Source organism: Taudactylus pleione, unplaced genomic scaffold (assembly GCF_031769625.1).
Source record: "Taudactylus pleione unplaced genomic scaffold, aTauple2 ptg000276l, whole genome shotgun sequence".
Classification (NCBI taxonomy): Eukaryota; Metazoa; Chordata; class Amphibia; order Anura; family Myobatrachidae; genus Taudactylus; species Taudactylus pleione.
Genome location: NW_028284678.1, coordinates 1,334,508 through 1,349,579, shown reverse-complemented (window position 1 = coordinate 1,349,579; position 15,072 = coordinate 1,334,508). Strand labels below are relative to the sequence as shown.

General features: G+C 43.8%; 1 protein-coding gene across 2 annotated transcripts in view; it reads right to left on the bottom strand.

Moving 5' to 3' along the window:
- Window positions 1-15,072, bottom strand: part of CHODL (chondrolectin) — a 152,804-nt gene that overhangs the window by 25,036 nt on the left and 112,696 nt on the right. The window contains exons 4-6 of one of the 2 annotated variants that reach the window (XM_088481680.1): window positions 12,908-12,955; window positions 9,926-10,009; window positions 9,497-9,599 (exon numbers count right to left, since the gene is read on the bottom strand). In XM_088481680.1, coding sequence (XP_088337806.1) covers window positions 9,497-9,599; window positions 9,926-10,009; window positions 12,908-12,955 — 235 coding nt within the window. The remainder of the gene's footprint in view (window positions 1-9,496; window positions 9,600-9,925; window positions 10,010-12,907; window positions 12,956-15,072) is intronic. The other variant, XM_088481681.1, reaches the window with a different exon arrangement.

Below are 15,072 nucleotides of genomic sequence, written 5' to 3'. Positions count from 1 at the left end.
CTATAATTTATCCATCTAACTGTAATCTATCTATAAATCTATCATTTTTCCCTCTAACTGTCATCTATCTATCTATCTATCTATCTATCTATCTATAAATCTATAATTTATCCATCTAACTGTCATCTATCTGTCTATCTATAAATCTATCATTCAACCATCTAACTGTCATCTATCTATCTATCTATATATATATCTATCTATCTGTGACGATTAACCACTTAACTGACAATTTTTTTGTCCAAAAACCGGTCCAAACTTGTCGGGTTTCTTTAAGAGTGAAGTAGGTCAAGAACACCTTTTTAAAACTTATCCAACACTATTTTGTAAAAAAATATATATATTTCTTTTAAACGCTGTGTACCATAAAAATGGCAATTTTTATGGTATATAATAGTGATGGCCATCGATAGAAACAATCGATGGTAACATCTATTGATACCACAGCTGCCGATATTTCGTTAACATCGGCAGCCATGGACAGTGAAGAGGAAGGGTGGGAGCTAGGGCTGGCTGGGCTGTGTTGTGCTGCTGTTGTCCATAGGGGCTGTGTCCACTCAGTCCATAGGGGCTGGCTGGGCTGTGTTGTGCTGCTGTCATAGGGGCTGGCTGGGCTGTGTTGTGCAGTCAGTTGTCCATAGGGGCTGTGTCCACTCCAAAGGCTATAGGGGCTGGCTGGACTGTGTTGTGCAGTGTCCCATAAAGTCTGTAGTCCTAAAGGGGTGCTGTAGTGTTGTCCAGGGGGTGATCTGTCCATCAAGGGTGCTCCACCAAAGTGCACTCCAGAAAAAAAAAAATGTTCTGTGTTTGTGAATTGTGTGCACAGTAGCCACACGTGCATCAACAAAGTAGCGCCAAGCGTGCGCCTGTGTCATAAATCAAGGGGCGCTGGCTTGTCCATTAAAGGGTGCTGTAACCCCCAAAGGGCACTCAAAAAAAAAAATTAATTTGTCTGTGTTTGTGAATTGTGTGCGCAGTAGCCGCACGTGCACCAACAAAGCAGCGCCAAGCGTGCACCTGTGTCATAAATCAAGGGCTGGCTGGCTGGCTCGTCTGTTAAAGGGTGGTGTAACCCCCAAAGTGCACTCCAAACAAATAAAAAAAAAATAGTTTCTGTGTTTGTGAATTGTGTGCGCTGTAGCCGCATGTGCATCAACAAAGGAGTAGCGCCAAGCGTGCGCCTGTGTCCCATAAGTAAAGGGCTGGCTGGCTCATCTCTTTAAGGGTGATGTAACCCCCAAAGTGCACTCAAACAAAAAAAAAATTATTTTTTGTGTTTGTGAATTGTGTGCACTGTGGCCGCACGTGCATCAACAAAGGAGCAGCGCAAGCGTGTGCCTGTGTCCCATAAGTCTGTTAAAGGGTGGTGTAACCCCCAAAGTGCGCTCCATAAAAAATAAACAATTCTTTTTTTTCTGTGTTTGTGTGCGAAATGTATGTGCAGTAGCCGCACAGGCATCAACACAGTAGCAGCGCCAAGCGTGCGCCTGTGTCATAAGTTAAGGGCCGGGTTGGACATTTGGTCCGGACTGAAGGACGTGCCAACAATTTCTGACATGTCTACTGTCACAGCATATGATACTGTCACCACTGACAGAATGGTGGAGGATTACATTGGTGACAGCATCCAAGTAGGGATGTCAGACAGGCCGTACCTGTACTGGCAGGAAAAAGAGGCAATTTGGAGGCCCCTGTACAAACTGGCTCTATTTTACCTGAGTTGCCCCCACTCCAGTGTGTACTCCGAAAGAGTGTTTAGTGCAGCCGGGAACCTTGTCAGTGAAAGGCGTAGGAGGTTGCTTCCACAAAATGTGGAGAAGATGATGTTCATAAAAATTAATTATCAACTCTTCCAGGGAGACCAGCCTCCAGAACGTACAGAGGGACCTGTGGTGGTGAATTCCAGCGGGGACGAATTAATACTCTGTGAGGATGAGGATGTACACAACACTGAAGAGGGTGAAGAATCGGTGGATGAGGAGGATGAGGACAACATCTTGCCTCCGTAGAGCCAGTTTGTGCAGGGACAGATTAATTGCCAGCTTGTTTTGTGGGGGCCCAAACGAACCAATCATTTCAGCCACAGTCGTGTGGCAGACCCTGGCGCTGAAATGATTGGTTTGTTAAAGTGTGCATGTCCTGTTTATACAACATAAGGATGGGTGGGAGGGCCCAAGGACAATTCCATCTTGCACCTCTTTTTTTTCTTTGCATTATATGTACTGTTTGAGGCCTAGTTTTTCAAACTGCCATCCTGTCTGCCACTGCAGTGTCACTCCTAGATGGGCCACGTGTTTGTGCCGCCCACTCGTGTCACTTAGCATAGTCATCCAGCTACCTTGGTGCAACCTTTTGGACTAAAAACAATATTGTGAGGTGTGAGGTGTTCAGAATAGACTGAAAATGAGTGGAAATAAATGTTATTGAGGTTAATAATAGCATAGGAGCAGAAAAACGCACAAATTCTGTGATTTTAGCTGTTTTTATGCTTTTTAAAAAAAAAATACTCAGCTAAAACACAAAACCCAGAACCCAAAACACGGAAGGCTGGTTTTGGCAAAACCAATCCAGATCCAAAACACGAAGAAAGATCCAGATCAAAAACACAAAACATGAAAAGTGGCCGGTGCACACCCCTAATATATATAAAAAAATTTTTTTTGAAGGCAGGGTATTGTCTGATGGGTGGACCTTGCTTGTGGGAGGGAGAGGACCACTGGCTGATCCGCTTGCAGTGTGGTGGGGGTGGCATCAGGCTGCCGCTCGCAGTGGGGCAGACTGAGGGAGCCTGACAGCACTGAGCATTGTGTTATTTATTTTCCCGGCGGCTGCTCTGACCTTTGTGGGGAGTCCTGCCGGGCTGCCACTTGTAGCAGAGCAGGGCAGGGCAGGGCAGGGGGATGGAGGGAGACTGACAGCGCTGAGCGCTCTGTTCTTTATTTTCTTGGCGGCTGCTCTGTTCTTTGCAGCCGCCGGGTGTGGGGAGTCCTGCTGGGCTGCTGCTCATAGCAGAGCAGGGCAGGGGGAGGGAGACTATGACAGCGCTGAAAGCGTGCTGTTAGGGTGTGGGAGCTGTGGGCACCGGGCTCTAGCAGGGCTGGGGTAGGCAGAGGAGGCACCGGGGATTATTGAAAAGTGCGGAGGGACCGGGAGGTCCTTCCTAGCTTGGCTGCTGCTAGAAGATCATCTTCCAGCAGCCGCCCACTGTGCTATTCTGACTGGTCGTATCAGATACGACCATGTCAGAGAAAGCCCAGTCTGGTATGGTTGTATCTGATACGACCATGCCAGGCAAGTGGTTAATCGGAAGAATAATCACCAGAAATGATATTTTGTGAACTATGAAGTCCTTTAATTGACCTGTGTGTGTCTAGAAGGGCTGAGGTATTACCCCACCTCTTTTGAAGTTAGGCATTCAAGGAAGAGGGTTTGATAATGATCTATGTCCTGTGATTTGAGGAGTGATATATAACTGTGTGTACTTTATTATTATAGTCTGTATACAAATGGATGGCTTGCAGATAACAAAAGAATGAATATCCCTCACAGTATGAGGTCATGGGTTAAGAACTAGCCCTCTTCCCTTTTATGACCCCTGTAGATCAGTGTCCTGGATCGAAAGCCCTAAAAACCAGACCTATGTTTACTTTAGTGCTATTCTAAAGATTTGTGTTATGTTATAGAAGTTGAGATAAGGATTCTGGTATTTACTAAAAGGTCTGGAAGGGGGAAGTTGAAGAGTGAGTTATATCATCACTTATCTTTAAAGCAGGAACCCTGTTAGTTTGGTCAGGTAAACCTGTATTGGAAATCTATTAATCTCAAACCCTGCTGACCTGATTGGGAGACCCTGTTAAGTATGAATAAAGAATTAGGGATGTATAAAAAAGGAATACCATCCAGCATTCAAGGTTCACTCCTTGGGGCTCAGACGGAAGTGCTGGGAGTGCATCAGGATATTCCTGTGGGTGAGATCCCCCACCCCATCAGCAGTGCTAAGAACTTTACTGTGAGTTGTCTAAGGAACTTATCTATCTATAAATGTATAATTTAGCCTTCTGTCTTCTATCTATCTATCTATAAATCTATAATTTATCCCTCTGTCACCTATCTATCTATCTATCTATCTATAAATCTATCATTTATCAATCTGTCATCTATGTATCTATCTGTCTATCTATAAATCTATAATTTATCCATCTAACTGTCATCTATCTATCATTTATCCATCTGTCATCTATCTATCTATAAATCTATCATTTATCCATCTAACTGTCATCTATCTATCTATCTATAAATCTATCATTTATCTATCTATCTATCTATCTCATATCTATCTATCTATCGATCTATAAATCTATCATTTATCCATCTAACTGTCATCTATCTATCTATCTATCTATCTATCATTTATCCATCTGTCATCTATCTATCTATAAATCTATCATTTATCCATTTAACTGTCATCTATCTATCTATCTAGAAATCTATCATTTATCTATCTATCTATTTATCTCATATCTATCTTATTATCTATATATTTATCATTTATCCATCTGTCATCTATCTATCTACAAATCTATCATTTATCCATCTAACTGTCATCTATCTATCTGTCTATCTATAAATCTATAATTTATCCATCTATCACCTATCTATCTATCTATCTATCTATCTATCTATCTATCTATCCTATATCATATCTAACTATTTGTAAATGTAAATTGGTCTTTTTTATATAAAGTTACTTTTATTTTAGGATTAATAATCCATTAACTTGTTTTAACTAATACAATACTATGAACTATTATATTTATTGTAATTAGACATTGCAGAATATTATTTTAATTGTTCTATGTTCCTTCTACATGATACTGAGATACAGTGCTGCCCTGTACTGCTCCTTTAAAATAGGGTTATATGGAGATACTCTTTGCTATTATTTAAATAAATTTCATCTTAAAATAGTAAATTACTTTTTTAAAGTTCCAATTCACGAGACGCCAGCTCCAATTCACTGCACTCACTTTCTATCAGCCATCTACAATCTTGAGTGAATGCTGAAGAATGTGCTTAAAAGTTACAATTCAGAGGTTATTTAGGGTCGGTGTAAAAAGTGGATACAAGGACTGTATGTTTGAAAACTGATAGCAACTTGGTACCGGCTATCTCTGTTCTGCAAGGTCCATCCATTCCCAAAAGGAGTCTGATTCAATAAACGTAAAAAAAGTGTAATTTCTACAGCTATGACATCCGCTTGGTGCACATTTAGGAAGAGTTCTGCTATAGTTTTTTCCTCTGTAACAGAGTATATCCCAGCAGTGGTGGTTGGTGGCAATACTACAGTATGCGCACATACTTCACTCATTACAATTGTCATATAAGAGTGATGTAGTTTTATTCCCCGCTGTCAGGATGCCGACACTCAGAATGCCGACTCTGAAATCCTGCCACCAGTCAGAATCCCGGAACCGGCTTTCTGGTGTTAAGTAGTGGGGTTAGGGGGAGGGGGATCGGGGTTAAGCACTAGGGGGAGGGTTAGGTTTAAACTGCGGGGAGGGAGGATTATGGGTAGGGATATCAATAGGGGTAGGATACTTACCGACAGGTGTCGGTATCCTAACCCTGTTGCGATGTCGGCGTCATTAAACACAACTCTGTTTTGTGAACAGATTTCTAACACTGCACATGACCTGTGGCCACCTATGAGCAACTAAAGGCAAATCAGATGGAATTAATTTGCATCTCTGTTCATTTCAATCACATATTGTATTTGCCTCCTTTTCATCATCACTGATACAACCGCCCTGTCAGTCCCTTGAAATAAGTTACCTAATTGCATTCTACTGTATTTGGTGACACTACTGTCCCGATTCAGAGGCGGATGCTAATGCAGTAACGGCTGCTAGTATTGTCGCAACCCCCACTGCAATCTTATGCTAATGTTGCAGCTGATGGGCTGTTTACTGAGACGCCCACTGGCTGCGGCTGTAATTTGCTGCTGTGCACAAATAGTCGCATCATGGAGCAAACATCGGCCGCACCATCGAGCAAACTTCGACCGCACCATCGGATATTAGAAAAACCCTATGGTAGCTTAGAATGTCCAACAGTACGTGGCCCAGGTGCCAGTGGAACTGCAACTTCCGACGTAGTCCCTGATACCAGCACGCCCGCCGGCAGAAAAACACCTCATGGTCACCGCCCATGCAATTTCGATCAGAGACCCCCAGGCGGTAACCAACCACTGCAAGCACAGCGCATCTCAGACGCATGTGCAGATTTAAAACACCGGCGTCCTCCTCTGAATCCGGCCCGCTGTCAGCACAGAAAGCAGATTACTTTGTACTGTACCAGACAGATGCTGGCCAAGTATTATTTATTGTGTGTTTTTTTATTTATTCTAACTATCTTGGATTACAGAGTATTCTAGTGTATTCTTTGTTCCTCTGCAACTAGCACTAGCATTGCTTCTTTTCACGTACTGTACTTTGGGGTGGTGGGTTGTTGGTGCACAATTGGTAATATTTTGTCTATGCCAGATTTAGGCGTGACACATTAAAATGTCATCCTATGATTGCGGGATGAGAATAAATGTCAGTGCCGTAACAAGCCAGCACTAAGTCCTGTGCTAGCCCCGCCCCTGATACCCATGACATTATTACGCTATGCCTAAAGACACTGCAGGTAGCAGTGCAGTATCACTAGTGGCTGCCGGATGCTGTTCCAAGCACCCTGCAAGCCACATGTAGGTGCCCTGGGGCAGCAACGGTGCAGCCCACAAACTCCTGCTGTCTGTGCTCACAACCCATAGTTACAGCCCAGGAATATATTCATCCTCATTATCCCTCTTAAGCTGACAATGACATTTCAGTACAACTCTCTCATCAAGCTTAAACTGCTGTGAATAGTCACTAACCCTGATATCAGACCCTCTACATTACCTGTTCCATTAGGTACAAAATGCTCTGTTCCTGGACTTCTTGGTTGCAGCCACCTGTGGTGAAACACCCTTCTCATCAATTAACTAGCTCACAATTAACTAACTAACACAGGTGACTGAAATCAAACTTATGTGGGAAGTCCAGGAGCAGAGCATTTTGTACCTGATGGAAGAGGTCATGTTGGAGGGTAGGCGATAGTAATGATGCTAAGACCCAACACATGGTCCTCAAGTTCTGCGTACTGTAAGGGGTAAATTTACTAAGAATCGAGAATGGTCGAGTTTAGTTTTTTTTTAATCTCGATTTGCATCGCCGAATCTCGGGGGATTTTCCCATTTTTCATCTCGCAAATTTACTAAGAAGTGAGTTTAGCTGAAAGTGAGATGGCCGATGGTGAAGCAGATCGAGATATCTCCAGCGAGTTGCAAGTGAAGATGAGATTACTGACCCGAGATTGCAGTATTTTCACTCTGCAAATCCCTCCCGAGCTAGCAGCCTGCACATACAGTATAAGTGAGATGTGCTGGCTGCTTGTGTGTTAAGACCTGTAAAAAACGGGCTAAATGTTATAAAAAAAATGACAGAGGGTCCGCTAAAGTTTAACCAGCCCCGGAATTGCCAGCCAGTCCTGGTACCTATAATTACTGGGTACAAAACGAGTAGGGTTCCACCGTAATTTAGGTACCAGCATAAGGCTGCAGGGCCAGTCCTGGTTTTAATTATAGGGGGGAAACAATTGCGTAGGGGTCCCCCTATAATTAAAACCAGCACCGGATCCTTTCTATCAGGGAGGTGATGCCACAGCCAGTGGAGCTCTTTCACCGGGCCCCCCGGTGAAAAGTACTTCAGAGTTTGCCCGATGGTGAGTTGATTTGAGTTTGCTATCTCACCCGAGAAATATCTCTCTAACTCACCCGACTTTGCCTTTAGTGAATTTGCAAGTTGAAAATCATGCCTAAACTCTCCTGAGATTGGCATCTCGACCAAACTCGATTCTTAGTAAGTTTACCCCTAGGTGTTACAAAATACCAATTAAATAAATAAATATTTTTTTTTATAAAAGGATGATAGAGATAATCAAGTTTTACTACCATCTGTCAAACCACATGAAGCCTACCCCCCAAGCCACACGGAGCACAACAACTACCCCCCGATCCCCCACTCCACCCCCGAAGCCACATGGAGCCCTACTGCCTCCATCCCCGCACCTGATTACTCACCTGTGTGATCCAATTCATGCAGACCTGCTTTATTGCTCCCTAGTCCAAAACATCTGCAACAGCTGAGCCCCCATCCGGGAACAGGTGCCACTGTGCACCTGTTCTCAGCAGGGTCACACCGACCCTGTGTGGTGGCCCCTCTGTGTGTAGGGGTCCCGGGGCTGCTCCTCCTGTCGCCTCCCCCACTCCTTAATCCAGCACCGACAATAGGTAATGACCTCAGCCATTCTGCTTTCTCTGGTCCTGATATTGGCTTGTGACCTTGCTTATCATACATTTTCCTGGCCTCTGATCTAATTTCCTGGAACATCAGACAGGACTATCTTGAAATGTAGGGCTCCATTTACTAAGGAGGTTGATGTGTGTTTTAAATTACCATTTACACTCGCTGCCTTTGTGATATTTTTCTTCTGATATTTATTAACCACCTGCTCGTCGACGAATGTTAGTGTAAATGTAGCCTGCCGCGGTGTTTGTCAGCGCTGACGAATGAAGGCGTCTCCCTGGCACAGTGTTTTTTATTCTGGTGCATGCGCTGTGCATCAGAGGGGACACCAGGCTGTCCGGCAATAGTAAGTGTATGTATATAATGGTTTTTTTTATTGTTTTTGCCTGTTGTTTTAATCAATCTTTGGGGATTTCTGTTTTTCTTACCGCTGTTCCTTCTTTTAGATGGGATGCCGTCCGCTCAGTTTGCCCGCACCGTATCCACCCTGCATACATGAAAGGACCTTTTTTGAATTGTCAAGAGGTGTTTACAATACAGAGCTGGATAGATTTTATGGTGGCTATTGTTATGTAATTGTGTGGGGGGCTGTGGTCGGGGATGGGGTGGTAAGTGATCACTGAAGATATGATGATAAGGTAAAGGCAGTTGGCTGGCGGCTGCTGCAGCCGGGACCATAGAGCTTGTCAGGGCACAATAACAGCATGGTGAAAATGAAATCAGCCAGCGAGCAGTAAATTGCAAATACCGCTCGTTGATAAATACAGTATGCAATACTTTATTGAAGGGGGTAAGAAAAAAATTAGCGCATCTGAAACTCAGCAGAAAACCAGCGCTACAGTGATTCATAAATACCAGAAAAGAGGAATAACATACCTAACGAGTCTTAAAACTGTTAAAACTCGTTAGTAAATGGAGCCCTGTGTCCTTCCTTGTGCCTGTTTGCCAGATTCCCTGATCTAGATATTGTCCAATAACAAAAGTGTAGAAATGGGTCACTGGATTTATCTATAAATATCTCAGTATATTAACCAAGAGCCAAAATTCTTACTTGGAAATGTTAATACCTTGTGTTACGGTCAAAATTGTGAAAGAGTCAAATCTACCTTTTATGCAACATTTGAAAACAGCAGGTTCCGAAGGCCACCAATATCAGCAGCAGCAATGGTATGGTAGGTATAATGACGTAGATTAAATTAGGCATTATTCCTAGAAGAACAGCAAATTAAAAACAAAGTATTAAAATTAACATGCCACAGTTTACCTTTCATATATAATGTTCTTTGCTTAAACAGCAATTGAATTATATTTACATCAGCATTTCAGAGTATTGATAATTAATGAACGATCGGCTGCTCTCAGAACCTTAATTACTACTTTGAAATACAGCACACGCTGCTGGTTTTCTTCAGCCTGACAACTATATTATGGGAATATTTACTGCATGCCGCTGGTCTTATTGGAAAATAAAGTAAGCATTCCGCCCTCACAAATGATTTTAGCTGAGTGGTTCCACGTTAATAGAAATAAATCACCTGTATCTGCCACAACTACACGAGACGAGTCCTCTGGCCGGCCTGTTGCAAATGGTATGTCAGTTGTCACAGGAGACAGTGGGTCTGTAAATCACAAGCAAAATGCATTATTATTATTATTATTATTATTATTATTATTATTAACATTATTATTATTATTATAATTATTACTATTATTATTATTGTTATTTTTTGTTTATTGTTGTTGTCTTTATTTTATTAATATAATTATTATTTTTATTACTATAATTGTTTTTTCATATATATTTTAATTCTTTCTGCAATGTTTAAGGTGATGTCAGCATGTAACTACAGCACATGCAGGGGCTTAGTGCACTTTTCTGAGGCCGATTCCGAAATTTACGATAATGTAATCGCAACTGCATTCTCTCACGGAACGCAGTTACATGCTAATACTCTCCAAACCATAGCCGAGCATATGGACGCCCACTGCTGCCTTCTCATATCCGTCCGATGTCCAACAGCGCAAACATCGGTAACATCGACGCACATCTGGCAGTCACACAGCATGTAAGGCAAGTCTGACCAGCCGCAAACACTGCAGCTCTCCTGACACATAGAGAGCTTTCATGCTGTGAAGGAGATAGCAAAGGCTAATTTATGCGCACCCATGAACCAGCGTTTAAACTGTCCGACAAGCCTGCATTTTTTTCTAACCACCTCCCATTGCCATCCCCAAACGCTGACTGCCTGTCATTCGCTTTGCAAATGGTTCCTCTGTACGAGTGTATGCGCAATTGCAAACAATTATTTAATCTGCATAAATTTCAGGTTTGCGACAATCTCTGAATCACGTCTAGAGACAGGAGAGCAGAAGCTCCGGTCTCCGGCCACACTCAATCCAGTGAGTGGCCGGAGACAGGGCCATAGCTAGGGTAGTGCGGCCAGTGCCATCGCACAGGGCAGGGGGCGCTGTTTGTGCCTGTCAAATTTCTGTTTATTATCATTCGTTCTTGTAGCTTCCTCTTATTTCATCCCCAGCATCTCCTGTCCTCTCCTATCTCTTCCCTGACCCTTCCCCATGAGGCAATTCCCCTTTTTTGGGTGCATTATGTCCCTTTGAAAAATGAGGGGGGCGCCAATGCTCTTTCTGGCACAGGGCACCAAAAAGTCTAGTTACGGCTCTGGCCGGAGAATGAAGTAACAGGGGGAAATGAGGAGAGGCATTTTAGGGTCTGGTAGCTTATGTCAGCCCCAGCCTGGTGCCACACAGAACTGGATTATCCATTATGCAAACCAGTCACCCAGTTAGGTTGTAGTGGGCATTGAGGGGCTCAGATTATATTTTCTTGTATCTATGTGTGGTTTTTTTTCTTAAAAAATAGGGGACAGGAGCAGTTCAAAAGCAAGTTGCTGGCTAGGGTCCCACGAGATCTGCAGGAGGGGGCTTCCTGGTTGGTGCAGAAGGAGGTGTGGGGGCGGCTGAAGTGGGCAAAGTGGGGGGGTGTGGATGCCGGCACGATCTCGTCATCGCGGCCCCAAACCCCACTTTATATTTCCGATATTACCAGCATTATAAAGCACTACGATGATGTTATTCTGTGTGAATCACGTCATGGCACCCCCAGACCGCCCACTTTTGCATGCAGGAGCAGGGGGCAGGCAGCCATTCCAGGGGACATGCCTACTTTTACGGGGGGGCCGGGAGCGGCACCTGATTTTCGGGAGGCTCCCAGCAGTCCCGGGACAGTAGGCAAGTATGATGTGTACATTTATTGTGATGTGCATGCAAATGGGTCCTCCTACACTGGGGCTTCAGATGTGCCAAAAAGATACTCTCGGCGCACCAGGTCTTGGTCGACTCGGCAACACCAGGGGGGTTGTGTAATAGGTTGCGAGCTGCAGCCGCTGCGGAAATTCCCGTGAGTCTTCCCATATTTTTAAACCAGCAATCAGTTTAAAAGCAAAATCAGCTTGGTTTTCCCTCTAAAATGATTGTCTCTTTAAAAATACAGGACGACTCGCAGGAGTTAATGTAGCGGCTGCAGCTCGCAGCCTATTGTATAAGCCCCCGAGCTTCTTTCTCGCTCAAAATGTGCATCTAATTCCAATAAATAAAACAACTGGAAGTGGCTAAAGTAGTCTGCTAGACTGCACTGATCAATTTGATGCGACATTCAGTCTGATTCTGTATACGAAGTGCTTACGATGCAGCAGGCACGGCTTTTTCTCACGCCACGTTTCAGTGTGCTTCGTGTCTCTAGTATAGTGTGAGGGGTGCTTCACTGCATCTGCGATGTGAAAAAGATGGGACGCTACACCTCTCGATGCAGCTCAGTCGCACCGGGTATCTCGTACTGTATACTGGCATATACTAAAATGTGAAGATAGGGGTGAATTGCCCATGCCACTTATTGCAGCGATAGTAAACTCCTATGTCCACATTGTAGGATGAAATACGGCAAATCTTTTCATTGGCAGGGTCTACTAGCGCCAATAGCATGGTGGTAGCCTTTAAAGAGATTTGTCAGCTTTCGCCGGTGAAAGTTACTCATGCAAAGACATAGTGCTTTTCTCAGGTTAGTAAATAAGCCCCAATTGTGGTGCCTTTTCATTCCTCCATTTCCCATGGACTTGTATGACCTTTGTTACATAAAAATCTGCCCAAAGTATCAGTGTAACATGCCCTGCCGACATTCATACATTCCACTTCTTCATTTCCTTTTACTCTATAGTAAAGCATATGTTTTCTACATGTGGTACTCATATGTCTAAGTACATAAGCAAACTGTGAAAATCCGAATACAAGAGATGTGCACGGTAACATTGCTTCATGTCTGGAAATCAAATTACAACAAAACAGAAGGGAACATATCAAAACCATGCACCATTATTATCTTCTACTAGATTATTTTCCCATCTTTATACACTACCATAAAAACGTCCTTTATAATTGAGTTATCCCCTTTGTCTGGTGTCTGGATAGTTGCCGTAAAACTGGAAGGCTTTATAGTTTCTTACCATAATCTGGCTCTGCTCTGTCTCCTAATTCTTTGTCTAGGATATTTTCTGTTAAAGAAAGGAAAATAGTCCAAGAGTTGTAGAAAACGTACTTATTTCTGTGTACTGCCAAATATATTGGATTACATTGTGCATGATACAGTAGGCAATAGCTTTGCTGATTTATGACTTTGCTAGGTACTGTATGCTAAATGTGCCTTAATTCTGCAGTAAAACTAAACACACAATGGTCATTCTGGACTCATTTTCCTATCTCGTATCCACAAGATGTAGAGGTGGAGTCCTAGAGGAATAGGTGGAAGGGGATTTTATGATGTGATTTGTACCAATGGGCGGACAATCATGCCATCAAGTCCCATCCACCACACCTCGCAGTGATTGGCAACGAGGAGTTGGCACGATTAATGTCATCCAGCCCATCTAGCAACATATAAAACACAGGGCGAATTTCCCTCTATGGATTACTGAAGGTCTCCCCCTAATCTCTCTGTCATTCCAAGAGAATAAACATCTATGACAATAAGTGGTTGGGTACAGAATGCCGGCGTTCAGGAGCCCGGTGGTCAGAATCCTGACGTTTGGCATCCTTACAGGGTTAGAATAAAGGCACCCGTCGGGTAAGTATCCTAATCCTCCCCCTCTCCCTACCCTAACCATCCCTCCTTACACCCTTACCCTAACCTTCCACCCTAGTGCCTAAACCTAACTCTCCCCTCCTAGTGCCTAACCCTCTCTCCAGTGCCTAACCCTAACCTCTAACGCTCCCCCTAACCCCACTACATACCATTGTAATGCAGGCACCAGGATTCTGACTAGTGTCGGGATTCCTGCACTGGCATTCTGAGTGCCGGCATCCCACACGCCGGTATTTCAACTGCATCCCGGCAAAAAGTGACCTAATCAAAAACATTTATTCCCCTCTGCATGACTAACGTTTATGTGTCTAAATGCATTGAAGGTAAATAGATGTAGAAGTATTGCTGTGCTTTATGCTTCAGTGGTGTCATTGGCTCCTAGTGACTTTGTGCTCATCTTTTTCATGTATATTGGTTCCATTATATGTAGGCAAAAAACACTCAAAACCTGTGTATCATGCTCTCTCTTTGGAGCTGATGCTGAATTGGATGCAGTGGAGTTCAAGCACGGAATCTGCGATTTGTCTTTCCCTACTGCGCATGCGTCTTTCTCTGAGATTTGGCTTTGTGCATTCCTCAGGTTAGCAGGCGGAAGTCGCATTTATCTCCGTCTGTGTGTGTACATCAGCGGCGGCAGGTTACTGTGAAAATGGCAGCAAGTGGGCAGGGAGAACTGGGCCGCATGGTAAAGCTCATTTCCACAGGAATTTCATAATCTGACTCCTTTTCAGACCGGTGATTTAGACCAAGCTTGGGGCTGGCGGAGATTCAGTCATTAATGATGATGGTTGTGTACACGGATGCTAACACGGTGGGTGGGATAGGCTTAGTGTATTCAGGCCCCCCAATCTGTTTTCATATGCAGCTGGGGCGTCTTTGTGTACAGTATGTGGTGGATTGGCGCATTCCTCTGGTCAGTCAGGTGTCCCTGCAACCCTCTGTAATGACAGTAGTGTATTCGCTGATTATAATCTTTCATTAGAATCAACCAGGGGCACCATAGGGGGGGGGGTACTACTTGCCCGGGCTTTTTGGAGATTCCTGCTACCCCCACTGGATTTGCCCCTGGCTGAAGGGCTAACAGCGCCCCCCTCTCCAGCACACAGCACCATAAATTATTTTTGTTTTTTCTAAGGGGGCATGACCACACTTCCAGCGGTGAGGACACCCCTCAAAAAATAACCGGGGCCTGGACCGGCTTTCTACAAGCCTGGAGTTATCAGATCAATCTTGTTAATCAGGACACATACAGATGTGTCCTCATATACATTTTCTTGAGAGGAGCCAAACAGTCCCCCAGACACGCCAAGCGCCTTTCTTGCTCAAAATGTGCATCTTATTCACATAAATAAAATAACTGGAAGTTACACTGATCATTTTGATGTGTGACATTTGTACATCTGTGTACGAATGAAGCTGCACACAAATTGCTAAGATGCAGCGGCCGAGTTTTTCTCACGCCAAATTCCCTTGTGCTTTACAGTATCTGCAGCAAACGTGCAAACAATGCTGAAAATGTAATGTACAAAA